Below are 21,807 nucleotides of genomic sequence, written 5' to 3' on the forward strand. Positions count from 1 at the left end.
ACTTTCAATGTACTGGGCTGTTCTTTCCTATGGTCTCTTGGAACTGTTCTCTGTTTAAAGCTAGTAGATCCTTAAGAGTCTCTGATTGACTCCAGTGATGCCCAGCAGGGAAACTGCAGGAACAGATCCAGGTGTCCATTTTTACTTTCTAAGGCTTTATCCATTGCACCTTTATGCAAACTAGCATAGAATTAAAAGCTTTCAAGAGCATTTGATGTGCTTCTTAAATAGCAGTAAAATATAGAAAGCAGCAAGAAACTCTTGCATGCTCAGATGAAATTGGGGCTATAGACTTTCTCTGATGAATCACAACCCTTCCTTTAAAGATCCCAGTGCAAATTTCAGAAAATAGAGTGAGGCATCAGTGACATTTACACTTTCAATCAGGTCCTCCTCATAGATCATCACATTGTCCTTCATCAGCTCATTAAATGCCACTTCAGCAAGTTTCACAATTACGTCTCTGATGGACTGTAGACGCTTTCTCTGGATCTATTTCTTCATAAGTTCTCATAATCTGAGTCAGCAAAAGTAAATGTATATTTCAGTCACAGTTTGAAGGATTTCTGCATTAAGATCATCTGTCAGTAGGTTTTGAAGCACAGTTGATGAGATCCAGCAAAGACAGGGATGTGGCACATGATGTGGAGCCTTCTTGCTCTTTTGATGTGTGAGATGATTCTGCTGGCTTGATGCTGGTCACTGATTCTTTTCCTGAAATATTCCTCTTTTGAGGGTCATTGAAACCCCTGAATCTCTGTTACACGACAATATTTTTGAATGGGATCTGACTGGCTGCTGCTGGTCTGGAGGTGATCCAGATGAGAGCACAGGGAAGTAGATCTCCTTTTATGAGGTTCAACATCAACACACCCACTGAGGAAAATTCATTCACATCACAAACCTTCTCATCATCTGAAAACATCAGTGTCATTCTGCTTTCATCCAGACCATCTAGGATGAACACCACTTTACATTCTTCATAAATCTTTGAGCCCAGGTCTAGAAGCTCAGGATGAAAGTCCAGCAGAAGTCTGTGAAGACTGTACTGATGATCTTTAATCAAGTTCAGCTCTCGAAATGAAAACACAAACATGAAATCTACATCCTGATTGGCTTTTCCCTCGGCCCAGTCTAGAATGAACTTCTGAACAGAGACGGTTTTTCCAATTCCAGCAATTCCTTTAGTAAGAACAGTCTTGATTTTGTCTTTCTCTTCACATCTTGAGTCAGGTAATGATTTAAAGATGTCATTACAGTTGATTGGATTGTGTTGTGAGTGTTGTTTTCTGGGTGTTTTCTCCATCTGTAAAACCTCATGTTCTTCATTCATCCCTTCTCTCTCTCCTTCTATGATGTAGAGGTCTGTGAAGATCCGGTTCAAGAGGGTTTCATTTCCTTGTAGTTTGTTTCCCTCAAATAAGTGTTCATACTTGTTCTTCATGCTGATTTTGTGTTGGTCTTTGACTCTCTGCAGGACTTCTTCAGGTCTTTTCTGCCTGTTGTGGGTTTTATCGTGGATTGCAGTTGGATTATCTATCTCTTTACTGTTAAAATTAAAAGAAAGAATAGTCAAAATGGCAAATTACAACAGCTGTTTTAAGAAACACATTAGTGTGAATTATATATTTGCATATATTGTAGTATATTTTATTTGAAATTGACATAAAATTGCAGTAAACCAGCAACTAAATATTTACTATGTTTCATCACTGAATGAAGGAGGTCTATGTATAGACTTTATACTATTATTAGACACAGAGCTGGGTCCTGCAGATTCTGATCTCTTCTTCCTGCTGATACTGCTGAAAATACAAACAAATATGTAAAGCATATATATATAAACACACACACACACACACACACACACACACACACACACACACACACACACACACACACACACACACACACACACACAGTTTTATTGCATATTAACATACACATTTGTACTACTTGATAAACAGGCAAGCATCATCCATTAATGATTTTTCTTCTTTTATTTAAAGTGCACCTATTATGCAAAATTCACTTTTTTCATGGTGTTTAGACATAAATCTGCGTTGTCAATGTGTGAACACAACCACCCTACAATAATCCACCCACTCCGCATGTCTTAAAAATTAAAAATGATGCCATTAATGACCTTCATGTCGTTGAAACCTGTAAGACCTTCGTTCATCTTGGTCACAGAGCTTCTCCACGACCATTCACAGAATATGGGGCATGTTTCCTCTTTTCTCACACATGCACATAAAACATTCATTTATTATGAGGCTGGGAAGGGTTGTGTGTAATATGTGTTGGGTTATGTTAATTATGTCTAGTGTAAAACTCTGTACATGTTATGTTATATATTCTGAAAAATGTGCATACTGTATGATAATTTAGGCTTATTAAAATATCTGCAGCACATTCGAGAAATCTGGCTTTATTTACAGTAGCACTACTGCTTTTGTGTAAACAGTAAATTTCTGTCAAATGAATATAAATGACCTTTCATGTCTTTGGACTCTTTGTCAAGTTCCAAGTGCATATTACAGTTCAAGCAAAGTCTAACGGGGTGCTATTTTTCTGACCCATGGATGTTTTGATGTTTTCTGCACATCTCACCTCGCACTTCTGGTCTCCTTTTTGCCTCTATCCATAAGATTCATCCACAACAACCTTCATAACACAGATTAAAATATTTTTGGAGAGCTCTCTGACCCTCCACAGACTTAAAAATATTATTGTAGCTGTGTAAAATTATTGCTGAGCCCTGAGCTATAAACTGACATAGACTATTTTATCAACGTCCTTGCAATGTTTCTGAGCCTAAGGATCATTGCTGTCTGCGGTAGGATCAGGGAAGCTCCATTTCATTCCATTAAAATCATCTTCATTTGTGTTCTCAAGATGAACAAAGGTTTTACAGGTTTGCAATGACATGAGAGTTTTTTGGTTTAACTAACCTTTGTATTGTTATATTTTATTATTAAAAGATACTCGATGAAATTTTTATAGAAAACAGGAAAACACATGGTAACAGATGATCACAATGATCCAACAAAACCCAACGAATATACCTTAAAGAGCTGGCCAGCATCTGTTGGTGCTGTGAAAAAGCCTATCGAAGTCAAACCCTTGATCTTGGAATTGTGAAACCATGCTAAGCTACAGAAATATGAGTTACATAAAAAGTTTCAAAAGTATTAAAATCATACCTGAGTCAATAGCGGTTACTTCGTTCTCCCTTTTCTCTTGGAAACTCATTTTGGAAACACTTGATATATATGTCAATAAAAACAAAACATGGACGTTAGATTAGGATAGTCTTGCAGCAGATGGAAGACCTTCTGTATTGCTCCATTAAACATAAATACAAAATGCAATGTAAAAGATAAATAAGAAGCCCAGAACTCCTGGTAAACTCAAAGGTTTCTACAGAAAATATGTATTATATATATATATATATATATATATATATATATATATATATATATATATATATATATATATATATATATATATATAATATTAAATCAATATTTCAGCTTTAAATGTTTGTTACAGTACAATTACAAAAACGTACCTGCAGTAGAAAAGCAGTAGGTTTAGTATTAGTGTAGTATCTGTGATACAATATAAGTGCAGAACTCAGTATTACTTTTTGTAAATGAAAAGAATGTAAATGAGCACAAGAACACTTCTTGGCACAATCAGCATCACTGGTTTATTATTATTGTCATTGCATGATAATTATGCAGTATATATACATGTTTAGATAAAGAACAAGTTCTGAACTTACCACACTGTGCTGCCACTTGAAGGTCCAGGCACAGATTTAAACTTGTTTTAAATTTGTTTTACTTTCATTTAGTCACCTGGTTGAGGTGAAAAATCCCTCTAGTGGTGCAGAGCATCATCGCAATCTCATGGACCTTAAGTTAGTTTTCACTTTCAAGCACACTTAAAATTAAGTGCTTCTGAATGCAATGTGTCTGCGTAATGCTGTACATTCACCTCTAGATGGAGACTATCCAAAACAATTCAGTCCTGACCTACTATAAACGTCCAGTCAGATACAGTCGGCCTTGTATAGTGTACACATATTATTCACATAATATTAGGTTCTCTGCCATATTTAGTATCAGGTAGATGCTGCCTCGAACCGGGTTTAATAACAGAGTGAAAATAGCTTAGTTAGATCTGGTTCGGCTCTTAGACTGCACTCTGTGGCTAAAAAGGGTCAAGTTGTTATTTACTAAAATGTACTATAACTACAGATTTACATTAAACACTGTAGATTTACAGTGAACACACTGCAGGAATAGTACACCACGAGAACCAGTTTATTCGCTTTTGTCTAAGATTCAGTTCTAAGAAAACAAGAGGGGGATTTTAGAAAGCAGAAGATTAAGTGATGGTAATAATCAGTACAGTTTATTGAATAATCTTAGTTGTGTGCTCAGTTCAATACGATCCGGCTCACACGCAATTTCACTGTTATTATACCAAACAAAATTACTGCTTCATAACATCATCATGCGATAATATCATTAAATTAGAGAATGTCTTTTAACTTAAAGTCAACACAGCACACAACATGCAAAGATCTGACTCCATATATAATTTGGTCTTACTCCAATAATAATGAATTTCTTTCTTTCTTAAACTGTGTTTTTCACTTACAGACTGATTACAGTTACCTGTCGTGTAAGAATTTAGAACCCATCATTTTAGTCTTTCCATTACGGACCCAGTGTTTGGGAATTCAGGCGACCGTTTCGCTGAACCCTCGACACGGCTGGACAGTTCCACCGTTACTCAGAAGGTGAAGGGGTGAAGGTTATGATGCCTTAAGTGAACTACCCACCGGCATGTTCTGAACAAAGAGGACATCTAACTAATTAACCGCAAAATACCCAAACACCGTGTTAATGATGGCGACAGAGCATCCAAAACATTCATAATGGATAGCCTCGCCACGCCATGCGTCGGTTACGCTCTGTCCTGCCACAATATCGTGGACTGCACATTAATCTACTCAGAAGAATAATTTCAGAGAGTTTGAAATAAATCAAAATGAACATTTATTTTGCCAGGCATAATTAAACAATTCTTAAATCAATAAAATACCATTTTTAACCAATTCAAATTGAGAATACATTGTAATACATTTTTCTTACACAACTGATCAGCAAACATCAAAATGATATCAAAGAGTCAGCATTCTGTCTATAGATGCTTCCCTGAATGATTCACCAGTTTTCTTTAAATACCCAAATCAAAACAAAACAATAATCAATTCTGGCATAATTAAAACTTTTACAGGACCTTTTGTTGGGACCGATTCTAACCTGTGAGTCATGTACCACCTGGGGTAGGATGATAAAACCTTATCTGAGCACCACCCATACCAGAAGAACAGAACTTTGCTCATGTTAGAAGTCTCCTAATTTACACACATGATTCAGGGTGCAGAGGTTTGTCTTTTCATTTATCAAGTGTATAGTTGTACGGTTTCATTTTTGCACCTTTTTTGCTAAATATATATATAGTTCTGTTCTTGTGTTGTGTTAGTTTAACTTTGCCTCTCCTTTATAAATGTGTTACAAGGTAAAAATATTCCTCACTATATATGAGCTCACAAAAATAGATGGCTGGCAACTATTAAATGTTTTATAGGTACTTGACTTAATCATGAATTAGAGACGAACATGTGTTAATAAAGCATTTATTAACACACTGAGAAACTATTATCGTATGCGTCTAAATAATACGATATTATAATGTGCATTGAAATAATTTGTTAATCATTTACTTTCTAAATGATCTTAAACACTGAAAACTCCTAAATAATTGTTTTTACATAATGTAATAATTTAGAAACAATAAACTGATCATTAATAAAGCATGAAAATACAACTATTAAACATTATATATATGCTCAAGAACAAGGCATTTATAGATGCACTTGTAAGCCGCTTAATAAAGTATAATAATTTTGGTACAATGGTTAATAAAGGATGAATTGAGTATTAACTAATGCTTAACTAATGATTCATAGTGTGTAGTTATTAAAATTCATACATTATATACTTCATACATCAAATCTTTTCATAAACAGACATAGGACCATGATTAAGATGGAATCAGAAGTCAGTTGTTTGTCTGTTGTGTGATCTTACAGAGTGACAGCGAGGAATCAAAACCTTAAACCCAGCATAGAGGGGTTCAGTGAATGTAGTGTTGAATGTGTGTAAGTGTGTGAGTGTGTGTGTGTCAGAGATGCTGTAGAAGGACAGAGTGCCGGCCGGCCAGTCCAGATACACTCCTACTCTGTTAGAGGAGGGTGAACGGACAGAAATGTTGTGGCTTTAGATTGTTGTGCCAGACAACAAATCCATCAACAGTGTAGAAGAGACACCAGGACTTGTTATTGTATCCAAACTTACAGATCATCCCTTCTTTCCTGCTGATTGTTTTATAGGCCACTGCTACACGAGCCCAGCCAGTCCGCTCAACCTCCCAGTAATGGCGTCCAGTCAGACTCTCTCGACAGAGAACCTGAGGAATGTCTTTAAATCTCTCTGGATGATCAGGATATGGCTGCTCTTCTTCTACATATTTCATCTCTCCATTCTCAGACAAAATGAGTTGAGTGCTCGCTGTGTTTGGATCCAGTGTGAGATCACAGAAATCTAAACCCAAAGGGGAAAATAATTTAAAAAATTTTGATTTCATTAAATGTGCAAAAGTGACTCCAGAGAGTGCCTACATTTTTGTAGTCCTGGTTGGATCCTGAAAGACTCTCCATAGTCCAAACTACAATGACACACACACACACACACACACACACACACACATACAGACATAAAGAATTAAAGGAATTTTAAATATTATTCTTATAGAATGCATTAATAAGAATTAATCCATTTGTATAGTATTTTCTCAATAAATATTTTTTGAAATCAGTTTTGTTGTGCCTTCAGGACATATTGGGGTCAGTTCACCCCACATATGGGGTCTACGGAAGTGAGAAAAAGTATTTATAACATTTTAAATGTCTACATCTACAAAAAAATATATGTATTTATATATGTATGTGTTATTACTAAACTTGAGGGTGTTCACACCTCCTTTTTAAACTGCTTCGGACTGAAACTAGCAAACACACTTGAGAAGTACCACAAAAGAAAGAATTTCTAAGCAATGTTTTTGTTAAGATTAAGATAAACTAGATTTTTTAAACATGTATGCCACATACTTGAGTATCTCCAGTGAGTAGTTTGGATCCTTCAGTTTGTCAGAGAGCAGCTTGACTCCTGATTCTCCTGGGTGATTGTAGCTCAAGTCCAGCTCTCTCAGGTGTGAAGGGTTTGAACTCAGAGCTGAAGACAGATAACGACAGCCTTCTTCTGTCACCATACAACCTGACAAACTACAAACACACAACAGACTTCATCGTATGTCAAGCTCTCGACTCTCAAATGCCTGAGAAATCACTGTTGACAGGTCATTCTCTCTAAAGGGAGTGCAAGCCAAGCAGTGTAATGCAACTTCTTGAAACAGGCTCTTTAAAAATAATATTTTTTTAACTTGACACAGCACATTAAAAACTCAATTCTGAGAGCTGAACTTGCTAACATTGTTTACACTCTGTATTTGCTGCCATTGGGTTCCATTTTTTCCAAATATAGAGTATCATTCCACCTATATGACACCCAACTATATCTCACTTGAATGACTGAATGACTCAAGCTCCAAAGGGGTTCTGTTAGCTTGTTTTCATTAAGTGAAAATTTGCCTTTCACACAATTTTTAGCCTTAAATGAGAGTAAAACCAAAGTTTTATAGTTTGGTCAAAGTGATCCCTATGATTTTTTGTAAACTGGACCTCTGTGTTTTAAGTTCTCATTTTACTCTGTGTGAAAAATATCTAAAATATCTTTGATTAACAAATTCATGCTGTTGTCAAAACCTGTTTTTTTATCATTTATGGCATCTTACAACAGTCAAACCTTTTTCTTCTCAAAAACATTGAATTAACTGCATTTATTACATCACGCCTCGATTTTTGCAATTCATTCTGTTATGGAGCTAATCAATCATTGATTGGACGACTTCAAATGTATATCATTGGATACCAGTTAAACTATGAATTTAGTCTTTGTTTTTAAAGCTTTACATGGCTTGACACCATAGTGTCTTTCAGATATGTTATTTTTATCACATTCCTTCTGGGTCACTGGCCTTGGAACACTCTCTGTCTGTAGATCGAGGTTAAAGCATCAGGCAGGTCCTAAACTTTGGAATAGCCTTCCAGTGTCAATTTAATGCTCTCATCGCTTTCCTCTTTCAAATCGAAGCTTAAAACACATTTACTTAGTATGATGTATTAACCCATTATTGGTGTTTGTCATGTGTATTTTTATATGAATTATCTTAATTAATACAGGACTTTGGTCAACCCTGAGTTGTTTTTTTTTTGTGCTTCATAAATAAAGAATGAATGAATGTTCTAAAAGACCTCAGTATCTCCAGCTGACAGTTTTGGCTCTTCAGTCCATCGGAGAGAAGCCTTACTCCTGAATCCTGCAGGTCATTGTTACTCAGGTCCAGCTCTCTGAGGGCAGATTCTGAGGACTGTACAGCTAATGACACAATGTCACATTGCTGAGCAGTAAGATTACAGCCAGCAAGACTGAAACAGAACAGAATACAGATTAATACAATTTTAAATTCATTCTACAATTAGCATTGCAATAATATATACTTATATCTATTTATTCTATCTTTATGTGGTCAATTGAATGCAGCTAGATTTAATCATAAATAAAACATTTGCGCTAAGGTTTTCCCTACCGCAATACAACTAGAACAGGGATTGACGTAAAAAGTAAGTATTTTGTATTATATCTGTAATAATTAATAATAATTTTTGAATAAATCCACATCTTAATCCACATCTTGTGGTTTCAAATTATATTATGACTTTTTATTACGAAACAGGACATTGAATGTCCTCATATGAAGACCCCAAGGAGCATGTTTATTATGCATTTTGCGAGTCATAACAAATGAATGGGGAAAGAAATTGTATGTTAATAATCTATTAAATATTATATATTATTATGAAAATCTGGTCAATTATTACTGCCATTATTACACTTCTTTTTTTTTTTTTACTGCAGGTCGCCCCCCAAAACACATTAATATTAAAATTATATTTAGTTCATAGATATATTCAATGAGAAATCCTATTTATTTCCATTTAAACACATTTTGCAGAAAGAAAAATGGTCTATCAAATCATCCTGTTATAACATAATTGCGAATCATCGTTATGCACAGTTTAGGGAAAAAATGAAAATAAAATTTAATTGCCTATGTATTTTCATGTATTTTTATTATAATTACTTTAACATTAATGCTGTAAAAATGTAAATAACAATGTAAAAAAAAAAAACACTCACAGAGCTTTTCTGCAGTTGGTCACAGCTGGTATGAGTCTTTTTTCTACCTTCATCTGATGTGTTGTATTTCTGCAGGTCCAGCTCATCCAGCACCTCCTCTGACATCTGAAGCATGTAGGCAATTGTTGAGCAGTGAGCAGGGCAGAGTTTCTTCTCTGAGTGTTTTTCTGATTTCACAAAATCCTGAATCTCTTTGGACAGAGTCTGATCTTTTACTTCCAGCAGACAGAGGAAAAGATTGATGGATCGTTCAGTGGGGAGTTCATGTCCATCTTTGACTTTCTCTTTAATGTACTGGGCTGTTTTTCTTATGGTCTCTGAGCTGTTCTCTGTTTGTGTCAGTAGATCCTTTAAGAGTCTCTGATTGGACTCCAGTGAGATGCCCAGCAGGAACCGCAGGAACAGATCCAGGTGTCCATTTTTACTTTCTAAGGCTTTATCTACTGCACCTTTATGCAAATTCAGCATAGAATTAAAAGCTTTAAGAGCATTTGATGTGCTTCTTAAATAGCAGTAAAAAACATAGAAAGCAGCAAGAAACTCTTGAATGCTCAGATGAATGAAGCAGTAGACTTTCCTCTGATGAATCACAAATTCTTCCTTAAAGATCTCAGTGCAAATTTCAGAAAACAGTGAGGCATCAGCGACATTTACGCCACTTTCAATCAGGTCCTCTCATAGATCATCACATTGCCCTTCATCAGCTCATTAAATGCCACTTCAGCAAGTTTCACAATCACTGCTATTTTGGAATTCAAAGGTTTGTCTGGATCTCTCTCATCATAACATCTCTTAATCTGAATCAGCAGAAAGTGGATGTACATTTCAGTCAGAGTTTGAGGGATTTTTGCACTGAGATCTTCTTTCAGGAACTTCTGAAGCACAGTGCATGAGATCCAGCAAAAAACAGGGATGTGGCACATGATGTGGAGGCTTCTTGCTCTTTTGATGTGTGAGATGATTCTGCTGGCTTGATGCTGGTCACTGATTTTTTCCTGAAATATTCCTCTTTTGAGGGTCATTGAAACCCTGAATCTCTGTTACACGATTAATATTTTTGAATGGGATCTGACTAGCTGCTGCTGGTCTGGAGGTGATCCAGATGAGAGCACAGGGAAGCAGATCTCCTTTTATGAGGTTTGACATCAACACACCCACTGAGGAAAATTCATTCACATCACAAACCTTCTCATCATCTGAAAACATCAGTGTCATTCTGCTTTCATCTAGACCATCTAGGATGAATATCACTTTACAATCCTCATAAATCTTTGAACTCAGATCTTGAAGCTCAGGATGAAAGTCCAGCAGAAGTTTATGAAGACTGTACTGATGATGTTGAATCAAGTTCAGCTCTCGAAATGAAAACACAAACATGAAATCTACATCCTGATTGGCTTCTCCCTCAGCCCAGTTTAGAATGAACTTCTGAACAGAGACGGTTTTTCCAATTCCTGCGATGCCTTTAGTAAGAACTGTCTTGATTTTGTTTCTATCTTCACATCCTGGTGTAGATAAAGGCTTAAAGATTTCATTACAGTTGATTACATTGTGCTGTGTTTTGGGTGTTTTCTCCATCTGTAAAACCTCATGTTCTTCATTCACCCCTTCTCTCTCCTTCTATGATGTAGAGCTGTGTGTAAATCCTGTTCAAGAGGGTTTGGTTTCTTTGTAGTTTGTTTCCCTCAAATATGTGTTCATACATTGTCTTCATGCTGGTTTTGTGTTGGTCTTTGACTCTCTGCAGGACTGCTTCATGTCTTTCTTGTCTGAAATGGGTCTGATTGTGGCATGTAGTTGTATCATCTATCTTCATAATGCTAAAATTTAAACATTGAAAATGGCAATAACAGTGATTTCAATGACTGTTTAAGCAAAATATTGCCGTGGATTGTTGCAAATTTTGGAGAACATTTAGTTTTCATTTCGGTTTCAATTTTAAATGAAAATGAAAATTAAAATGAAATTGCAATACATCAGCAGGAATGAGTAGTATTTCAAATACACATACTTTAAATACAGAATACTATTTTATTTGTTCTTTTTAAATATACTAAGGAGACACGCAGTGTTGGGGACCTCCAGGACTGTAGTTGGAAACAACTGTTGTATTTATAGCTGCAGTCCATAAGTTTTGCCTCTTTGTTGCAATTTATGTTTAAAAACCTGTAATTGCAGTTTCTTACAGTAAACTGAGCTACCAGCAGTGATTAACAACAAAACCTGCAGATTATTGTTGGATCTCAGAGTGAATCAGACACTTTAAAATTTGATTGGAACATTGAAACATGAGAAGCTGAAATTCTACTACAGAGGCCCAGGACAACAGAATGTTGTAAAATTATGGGCCAGGAGATCCAACAGACTGCCAACTAAGGAAGGATAATGTCAATTTGAGTAACCAAGATTAATGGTAAAAGACACAGCACATCATGTTCATCACATGTAAACTCATAATAGTAATCAATATTGTAAACTCTTCATAGAGTCATCCCCCCTCAGGACCAGACTGAAATTCCATATGAGACATTTATCCTCCCCTTACATTCACCAAAGCACAGAAACTACATTTTTAATGCACATACATGCTAAGAATCACCTTCTAGTCCATCCTCTTCAATGGCTGTGTGAAGATGCTGGATATTCACAGGAATTGAAACACTATGTCATATATGCTCAATTGGTGACATGTCTGCTGGCCATGTAAGAAATGGGATGTTTTCAGTTCCAGGAATTGTGTACAGATCCTTGCAACATGGGGCGGTGCATTATGATGGGATGACTGCCACAACAATGGCCTTCAGGAACCAATGTTATCTCTGTGCATTCAAAATTCCATCAATAAAATACACCTGAGTTTGTTGTCCATAACATACGCCTGTCCATACCATAACCACACCATCACCATGGGCATCAGCATTCCGCTTACTCACACAATCCCAAGACCCCAATGAGGATGACGAGCATGCAGATGCAGTTCCATGACAGTTTCAGAAATCCTTTGGTCATGCAAAGATCTTGGAGGTGAAGAAGCTGGATGTGGAAGTCCTGGGCTGATGTTGTTACACATAATCTGTGATTTTGAGGTGGCTTAGGTAGAGAAATGACATTAAGTTCACAAGCAACAGCTTTGCTGGACATTCCTGCAGCCAGCATGCCAAGTGGACTCTCCCTCAAAACTTGAAACATCTGTGGCATTGTGCTGTGTAAGTGGCCCTTTATTGTGGCCAGCCTAAGACAACATTGAACAATATTTGAGAGAAATAGGCCTTTTGTGTACATATAAAAATTCAGGGTGTGAGTTCAGCTCAAAAAAAAAATCTAGCATAGCGTTCACGTTAGTCAAGCTTGCATCAGCTGACTTTCAGCTGACCCCATCTACCTATAGAAATACAACACCTATTTAAGCATCCATATATAAGGTCTGTCTGTACGATACAACTTGGCTATATGATTCAGTTCAGTGGGCATCAGGATCCTCAACTATTTGGACGACTGGCTCATCATGGCCCAGTTTCAAGAACAATTGTGCGATCACAGGGACCTGGTGCTCCAGTACCTTAGCCAGTTGGAGCCTCAGGTAAACTGGAAAAAGAGCAAGCTCTACCCTGTGTAGAGAATCTTTTTTCTGTGTTGAGTTGGACTTGGTCAGTGCACCCAGTCAAGGCTGAACTGCCTGAGTTTTTTGAAGATTCTGACTTTATTTTCCAACAGTATTTGGCACCTGCCCACACTGCCAAACACATCAAAACTTGGTTAAATGATCATGGTGTTGGTGTGCTTGACTGGCCAGCAAACTCACCAGACCTGAATTGTCAAGAGGAAAAAGAGGAACAAGAGACCAAAAAATGCAGATGAGCTGAAAGTCACTGTCAAAGAAATCAATACCACCTCAGCAGTGCCACAAACTGATCACCTCCATGCTAGCAGTAATTAAAACAAAAGGAGCCCCTACCAAGTATTGAGTACATGTACAGTAAATGAACATACTTTCCAGAAGGTCAACAATTTACTAAAAAATGTTTTTTATTGGTCTTATGAAGCCTGATGTATTAATCTGTCCTTCAGTCTACTAGTCCTAGTCTGGAGACTCCTCCCTGCAGTCTCCTCCTTGATGGCAGCAGATTGAATTATGATGACCTGTACTGTAGTTTCACAGCGAAGTGTTAAGATCCAGCTGAACCACTCTGTAGATGAGCTGTTGAGGGATGATTGTAGTAAATGCTGAACTGAAGTCTATGAATAGCATTCTGACACATGAGTCTTTTTTATTCAGATGTGTGAGTGCTGAGTGGAGGGCAGTGGCAATGGAATCATCAGTTGAGCGGTTGGACCAATATGCAAATAGAAAGGGGTCCAGAGATGGGGGGATGACTTGATATGGTGCATGACTAGCTGTTCAATTGCAACTGGATGGTAGTCACTGAAACAGGATGGAGATTACTTTTTCGGCACTGTAATGATGATGTTAGCGTTGAGGTATGTGGGGACAACAGCCTGACTAAGCGAGGTGTTGAAAATGTTTGTGTTCTTTCAGAACACGCCCAGGAATTTTGTCAGGACCCGGAGCTTTGCATGCGTTGACCCTGCTGAAGGTTCTTCTTGCTCTTTTGCAGGATACCATCATCACCTGGTCGTCCAGGGAGGTGGAGTCTTCTGTGCTGTGGTGCTGTTTGCCTCCTCAAAGCGAGCAAAGAAGGTAATCAGCTTGTTCAGCAGTGGGACGGAGCTGTTGCAGGTCTGGGGGTGGGGGGCTAGAAGTCTGTGACTGAATCCCTGCCACAGGCTTTGAGTGTCTCTGCAGTCACTGAAACGATAATCTCCTGGAGTACTGTCTTGGACAGGGTGGTCCTAGCGGTCTTAAGGCCCTCCTGATCTCCAGCTCTAAAGACAGCGTTCTGGGCCTTTAGGAGTCTGCAGACCTCTCCTGTCAACCATGGCTTCTGGTTGGGTCAGACAGTGATGGACTTTATGACTCGATGCACCTGATGATGTAGGATGTAACAGTCTCTGTGTATTCTGGTCTGTGACGTCATTGTATCGTGCAGCCTGCTTGAACATACTCCAGTTAATGGTGCTAAAACAGTCTTAAAGGGCTTCTGATGACCCTTATAGCCACACTTCTGAATCTGTCTGTGAACTGGTTTGGTAAATTTGACGACCGGTCTGTATGCAGGCATTAGCAAGATGGTCATGGTTTTGAGGCACCGATGTGGGGGAGGGTTGATGTGTTGTTTCCTTGTTGGAAAGTCAATATGTTGGTAGATTTTGGGAACACACTCTTTAAGTCAGCATGATTAAAATCCCCAGCCAAGATTAAAAATCTGGGTGGGCTGTCTGTTGCTTACTGATGTCCTGGTACAGATCATTTAGTGTCACTCTCCTGTAGTTGTTGTTGGAACTGGGAGAGATATATAGAGCAACGGTATGGCCATATATTCCCTCAGTAGATAGAATGGCTGGCACTTAATAATCATGAAGTCCACCAGAGATGAGCAGTGTTTGCAGACCACAACAGCTCCACGTGTTGTTAAATCTGCATGCTGTTGTTGAAGCATGTTTCCATAAACACAAAAACACAACAGTCTCTTACAGTCCTCTGTGTTTATCATAGTAATCTGATATAGTTCAGTTTATTTTCCAAAGAGCGAATGTTCACCAATAAGATGGTGGGGATAGCTGGCTTGTGTGGAGTTAGCTGCATACCTTCGCATATACCCCTCTTTGCTTTCTCTCGAACCGCTTGTAGTATCTCCACTGTAGCGAGGTGCAGTAGTGGGGTCAGTGATGCAGTAGGCCTCTGGAGCAGACCATTGTCCCACAGCTCTTCAGTTAATGCAGAGTTTAACTCTAAAATTTTGGTTCTGGCGACATCCAGTAAAACGTGCACTGTATGCAATGATACAACAAAAACACTGTGAGTTACAATACAAAAGCATGAAGACACCATTTTGTCAGGAGAGAGAGAAGCACCGAGAATGGGATCTTGGGAGAAGGTTCTGGTGGAGAACGGCCCCAGGAGGGGGTTGGCAAACAGAGTCCATGGAACAGATGGAGAGAGGAGACAGGGAGGAGTCCGAAGTAGGAGGAGATCTGTAGGATCCAGAGCACAGAAATGACGGCCCACGGTGTAGCTGACGGAGGGAGGAGCAATGGAGGAGGAATGGCCGTCAACTTTGTGCGGCTGATCGACGGCAGTGGAGCAGGTGGTGGAGGAGACGGAGAGCCGAAGAGCCAGGGTGACACCAAGGAGCAGGAGGGCCTAGGCGACACTGTTGGCACCAGCGACCGATGAGGAGACAGGGAACTAGAAGGACACAGTGGAACCAGAGCGACAGAGGCCAAAGGTGGAACCTGAGGGATGGAGGAGCTTGACAGAGCCGGAGGGATGGAGGGATGACGTGAAGCCGGAGGTGAGGAATCCAGAGGAAGATGGAGCCTGGCAGAGCTGGAGGACTGATGGGCCACAGTGGAGCCGAGGGGTCTATGGGCTGAGGTGAAGTCCAGGACTTGGAGGCTAGATGACGAGGTGAGGGATCCTCTTCCAATGATGGCGATGGTGACTGGCCGAACCGTTGGCAAACCCCAGCACCAGATGGTGAGCTGAGGGTGAGTACAGGGACTGCAGGAAGACATCAACGGAGGCAGAATAGAGTGGAAGGGTGGGAAATCTTGATGTCTGGTCACTGGAGAGCATGCTGACAGCGCAATCACTGGAGGGCGCGCTTGTGGGGCAGACTCTAGAAAATGTGCTGACTGCGCAATAACCAGTGGGTGGCACAGGAGGCAGGGACTCAGAACGGCTGGAGGGGGGATTCAGGATGCATGGGATGTGCCAAGTCTATGGTCTCTGGATCTGGAGTGGGGTTGGTGTCGCTGTCCACAGGCTGAACAGTCACTGGCGAACTGCACGACACCAGCACCAACTCGATGTAAGCAGCAACGCCTCTCAAGGCCCATTCTCAGACAGCTTTGCTTGTGTGGAGGTGTTGAGTCTGTGAAAGTGGATCGAGCACAGGAAGCTGCCCGGGTAACGCGAGTCACTGGCAAGGGCGACAAACTCCTCTGTGTAGCCCTCGAGAGAGCATTCCCCCTGCTCCAGCAGGAGGTTGAGGAAATTAAGGTCATTCATTGGGGAGAACATAAAAAAAGGGAAACACGCCGCTATATAAACTGTTTGAAGACCGTTCTTCTGTCACTGTGTGGTTCAGGAAAGGAGTACTCGACAAGAATATAACTCTCAATAGAGACAATTAACAGAGGACAGGAAGTAGGGCACACAGAGCACATGGTACATGAAAAACAACAACAAAAGAATCCAACTACATGGCACTGCAGCTTTAAAAGTCTGATGCAAAATGCAAAATGCAAATGTTATTAAAAATATTGTTTTTAAAATATATTTGAAACATTGCCCATTCCTATAAATCAGCAACTACATATACTATACTTATACTAACTGTGGGGCAGAGGTCACTGTTCCATCACTGAACGTAGGTGCGCGCAAGGCATTGATCTTGTACTTTTCATAGACACACTGCTGCAGGATCCAGCAGCATCTGATCTCAGTCTCTTCAACCTGCTGGTAGTGACAAACAAAAGACAAACAAGTATGTATTGTATGCTTAAACAGACAACATTGAAAATTGGCTATTAATTTAGTTTACCCCCATTCAGTTTTCTGGCAGTATCGAGCCATGGCTCTGAGTACAGCTATTAGATCACAGTATATTGACAGACTAGCGATTTAATATGCATTATGTGACCAATCACTTGCTCCCATAATGCAGCATACATCTATTATAATGGAACGCATGACATAATATGTTTTAATAAGAAAAGATCTTGCTTATGACATAACTGAGTGGAAAAAATATTATGTGTGGCAGATTTGGTGTCCAGCAAAGACTTCTCTGCTGACCTAAACATGATCAGAATCCCTGACTTAGTTTTACTTTATTTTTTCATGAATATGCATTAAATGATGTCCAACAAATTATTCTCTTTGTTTCATAGTTTTTCTCTTGGTTGCACCGCTTCCAGTTGTGTATGTTTATATTACAACTTTTATTCAGTCATATTTCAGCAATCGTATTGATGTCATACCTGAAATCAATGGTGGTGTCTTTTCTCTTCATTTTATCATGCGAGCTCATTTTGGAAGCACTTCTCTTTATCTTATTAAAGTGGAAAATATTATTTAATTATAAAAAAATATAAAAACGATTATAAAATGCATAAACAATATTTTATAACACTCAAGATACATATAAACATTTAAAGTGGTCATGACATTAATTTTAACATTATAAGAGCAATGAAAATCTTGTGATGGTTCATATCAAATATCTTTGGCTGTTTTGTTCAGGTTTTATTACATTACAAAATCATTCTCACTGGTAATTCAGTTTTTAATGTTTAATATACAGTACAATTCTAGAAATTTGGAAGCAGTAGGTTCAGCAATAACGCAGTGTTTGTGATATAAAAGAAGAGCATGTAAGACTCATGTAAAAACTGCATTCATTTTTAAGAGCATGTCATGGCACATCAAGAGAATCAACAATCACTGAATCATACAATCATAAAAGATTTACATTATTCTGGCAACAAAATATCTTTAAATTCACAATAACTTATCATCACAATTTCCATTGTAAACTTTTTTATATATATCGACATAGTTAGACAAGAAACAAGCTCTGAACTTACCACACTATGCTGCCACTTAAAAGTCTGGGTATAGGTTGAAACTCTTAAAATATTATCCTTTGTTTTACTTTCATTTAGTCACTCGGTCAAGGTCACTCTTGTCTCTTCTCTTTTCTCGTCTTCTTCTCCTCTAGTGGACTCAAAGCAGTTGTGGGTGTTTGTAACTCAACACAGAGTTAATTAAATAAAAATAAAAAAACTTTGTTTGTAATTCATCCCTAAGGATGGTGTTTTTCTGAATTTTGACGTCCTTCTGCTCCTCATCCTCCTTCAGGAACTGAGTAAGTTTCTCAAATTGCTCCACCTGTGAGAATATATAATATATAATAACATAATAATATATAGTTATTGTATAATTATGTATGGACTCATCTGGTCTGTTTTAGTAGTGCAGTTGAGTATTGCATCGTTTTTTATGGGGTTTATGTTTCAAAAAAGAAAAACAATGTGTCTAGGGGTAAACTGATTTTGATGTATCATGAGAGGATAAGCAATATTATTTATTTTATTTTATTCTATTCCATTTCCATGTTCCTAAGCATTCAACCTCAATCCAAATGAAGACGAAAATGTTTTTCCACCTTACAGAGAATTCTGAATCAATATTATAAAAATCTATATACAGTAAATATGTACTTTAGTCCTACATAAGCGGTCAAAAAGCACTCTGAAATTCAGCTAAATGCATATGATTTTGAACTATAATACACTATATAGTTAAAATGCAGATAAATGTCTGAAATCCTTACAATTAATTCACACCTATAACAGTATCATATTTCAAAGTAGGTTAGGCCATATTATTTCTGTAATAAGCACAAAAGTATGCTAAAAAAGCTAAACTGTCCTTCTGAAGGCAATGTGTCTGTCTGTATATATAGAATTGCTGTCTTACCTGGGCTAAGGAGAAGAAGAACTGGACTGTTGCCCAGTGGTCCAAAGTCCTTTTTTTTAGATGAGAACAAAGTTTTGTATTTCATTTGGAATCTGTCTGGCGGAAGGGCGAAGAAGCTCATAGACCAAGTTGCTAAAAAGTCTCATCTGCTGGTGTTGGTCCACTTTGTTTTTTTAAAAAACCAGCGTCACTGTATTCAAGACGCTGATTTCATTTTTCCAGCAAAGTTTGGCACCTGCCCACACTACCAAAAGCACCAAAACTTGGTTAAATGACCATGGTGTTGGTGTGTGCTTGACTGGCCAGCAAACTCACCAGACCTTAACCCTATAGATAATCTTATTGTCAAGAGGAAAATGAGAAACAAGAAACCAAAAGGTGCAGATGAGCTGAAGGCTACTGTCAAAGAAACCTAAGCTTCCATACATCCTCAGCAGTTCAACAAAACTGATCACCTCCGTGTCACACCGATTTGAGGTAGTAATCAAAGTAAAAGGAGCCCTATCAAGTATTGAGCACATTTACAGTAAATGAACAGTATTTTAGTATTTTAATTTGTTGGGTGTGTGAGCCAAAATCAAGGAAAATAACCAAAGACTTAAACTACTTCAGTCTGTCTGCATTGAATTTATTTAATACACACATTTTACAATTTGAGTTGAATTACTGAAATAAATTATCTTTTCAAGACATTCTAATTTATTGAGATGCACCTGTATGTAACACTTATTCCCAAGGTACATGGGCATCCCCTTTTCCCACAGTCATTTTGACTATATTTTATAATATCTTAAAACAAAAAATAGATAAAAACACAACAATTTGGGGTTCACCAGTTGGTGTTTGGGACATGGTACTACAACCTAAATGTTTCAAAATGGCTTCCACTGTGGTGACCGCTATGTATCAGAGAGCTAGTGTACAAATGATAATGCTTTCATTTATTTATTCACATAATATTAAGGTTCTCTGCTATGTTTAGTATCAGCTAAATTGTGTTTAATAACACAATTGACAAATCTGATCTCTCTAGAGTGGAGCAATATATCGTGAGAGTGTTCATCAAATAAACTAAGCTGAACTGAATCCAACTGACAGTTCATTAATTAATGAGCACACTGAAAGTCCTTGGTCCGGGTTGTGTCAGATTTCACGTTCTGATAGAAAAAGGTCAAATTGCTCTTTATAACATTTACAATGAATACAATGTAGATTTACACTAAACACTGTAGAATTACAGTGAACACACCACAAAAACAACAGGATCTCAGTGATGCTTCATTTAAAAATTCAAAACATATTCAATTGTGTCAACATAAAATCTATTTCACGCCAGCCCAAATGCAGGTGGATTTCAGAAAGCAGAAGATAAAGATATGATGATAATCAGTACATTTTATTAAATCATTTTAGCTGTGTTTGTTTCCATGTTTAGTTAAACATCATTCAAAATTAAAATTACTGCTTCACAGCGTCATCATGTGATAATATCCTTAAATTAGAGAATGTCTCTCTTCTCTTTCTCACAGCATACAACATTCATTTAAGATTAAACAGTAACAGAATAATAACATAATGATTGCAGTACATATATGTGGTGGAGAAACAGCAAGAATAACATATATATATTAAGTTTGTTTGCTCTACTATCAGTCTACTTCACTATCCCTTATCCCACCCTTAACTTGTCAAACTTATTCTGTATCAGTAACAATAACAGTGTTTTGCAATACAACATAAATACAATAAAAACTTTTTTTTTTGTTTATGAGTATGTAGCACAGGGTACACGTTATATTCAATTAAATGTATTGCTCTTAATATCTTGTTCCACTGTTTAATCTAACTGCGACTCAGAAATATAGGAGCGGCCCCTCTGGAGATAGGAAATCACTGAAACTCACAATCAGGTTTTATAGCAAGTATACTTTTAATCAAATTACCCTTTAAGTATATAAAACATAATAAATAAAATAATAAAACAAAATAAAAGAAAAAATAAACAAATCACAACGTAAATAAAACAGATTCCAATATAAAATTGAAATGAAAATAACACTGGTTCCTTGAGTACTCAAATGAATCTTTGGTGGTATATTTTCTGTTACTCACACAATGAATTAACTGTAATTTTCGGATATATAATCGACATTCACCGTACAAAATATATCCCTTAAAGAATCCTCTTTCGGAGTAGGTTCAAACCTGTTCAAAGCTTTTGAGATTAGTTCCGTTTGTCAATCACTTATCTCAAATCCAACGACGTAGCAGTAATTCACTGTCCACAATGTCTTCTGAAATCCTTTCCTTTTGAAGAGAAAAAGGTAAATTTCCAGTTCTGGTAACTTTGGTCTCCTTTCAGATTCGATTAGGTCGGCTCGCCATCAAAGAAAACATCCAACGCAAATCCACGGAAAAAACCTGACCTATTAAAATAAGTCAGCGTTTCAATAAAACAATTTCAAATAGGTGTCATCTCAAAATGATCTTGCATTATGATAAACATTTTGTTTCACAGAATATAACAATAATATTTGCATAAATTGCTTAATATATTACATTTTCTACAGGCTCACGTGTATCAGATACTGCGGCCACGTGAACTGCAACCACGTGCGATTAGCGATCATCAATTTAACAAATAACAGTGCAAAATACACATATACATACATTTCAATAAAGATTTAAACACTTAACTGTAAAAAAATATATGTGCATAACCCCAGTTTAACAACATTA

The 21,807-nt window shown here is 37.6% G+C and overlaps 1 protein-coding gene, 2 long non-coding RNA genes and 1 pseudogene across 3 annotated transcripts; all 4 read right to left on the reverse strand.

Moving 5' to 3' along the window:
* Positions 1–758: 758 nt before the first annotated feature.
* Positions 759–2,720, reverse strand: LOC122342755 (NLR family CARD domain-containing protein 3-like). Its single transcript, XM_043236824.1, has 2 exons — positions 1,701–2,720; positions 759–1,547 (listed from the first exon to the last, which is right to left on the reverse strand). The coding sequence occupies exons 1-2, from the start codon at positions 1,832–1,834 to the stop codon at positions 761–763; spliced, it is 921 nt and encodes a 306-aa protein (XP_043092759.1). The 5' UTR covers positions 1,835–2,720; the 3' UTR covers positions 759–760.
* A 482-nt stretch (positions 2,721–3,202) lies between these two features.
* LOC122342758 lies at positions 3,203–3,881 on the reverse strand. Its single transcript, XR_006250643.1, has 3 exons — positions 3,791–3,881; positions 3,575–3,614; positions 3,203–3,265 (listed from the first exon to the last, which is right to left on the reverse strand). It is a non-coding gene; the product is annotated as an uncharacterized LOC122342758 (long non-coding RNA).
* A 1,874-nt stretch (positions 3,882–5,755) lies between these two features.
* On the reverse strand, positions 5,756–11,501 carry LOC122342807 (annotated as a pseudogene).
* Positions 11,502–16,965: 5,464 nt separating this feature from the next.
* Positions 16,966–18,296, reverse strand: LOC122342757. Its single transcript, XR_006250642.1, has 3 exons — positions 18,174–18,296; positions 17,568–17,638; positions 16,966–17,043 (listed from the first exon to the last, which is right to left on the reverse strand). It is a non-coding gene; the product is annotated as an uncharacterized LOC122342757 (long non-coding RNA).
* Between the last annotated feature and the right edge of the window lie 3,511 nt (positions 18,297–21,807).

Source organism: Puntigrus tetrazona, chromosome 4 (genome assembly GCF_018831695.1).
Source record: "Puntigrus tetrazona isolate hp1 chromosome 4, ASM1883169v1, whole genome shotgun sequence".
NCBI classification, from domain to species: Eukaryota; Metazoa; Chordata; class Actinopteri; order Cypriniformes; family Cyprinidae; genus Puntigrus; species Puntigrus tetrazona.

Bases quoted from the DNA above. Each gene is read 5' to 3' on its own strand.
- LOC122342755 (XM_043236824.1), bottom strand. From the start codon at position 1,834: ATGCTTTACATATTTGTTTGTATTTTCAGCAGTATCAGCAGGAAGAAG. The intron at 1,548-1,700 runs GTAAATATTTAG...TAATTTTAACAG, and splicing joins TCATTCAGTGATGAAACATA to TAAAGAGATAGATAATCCAA.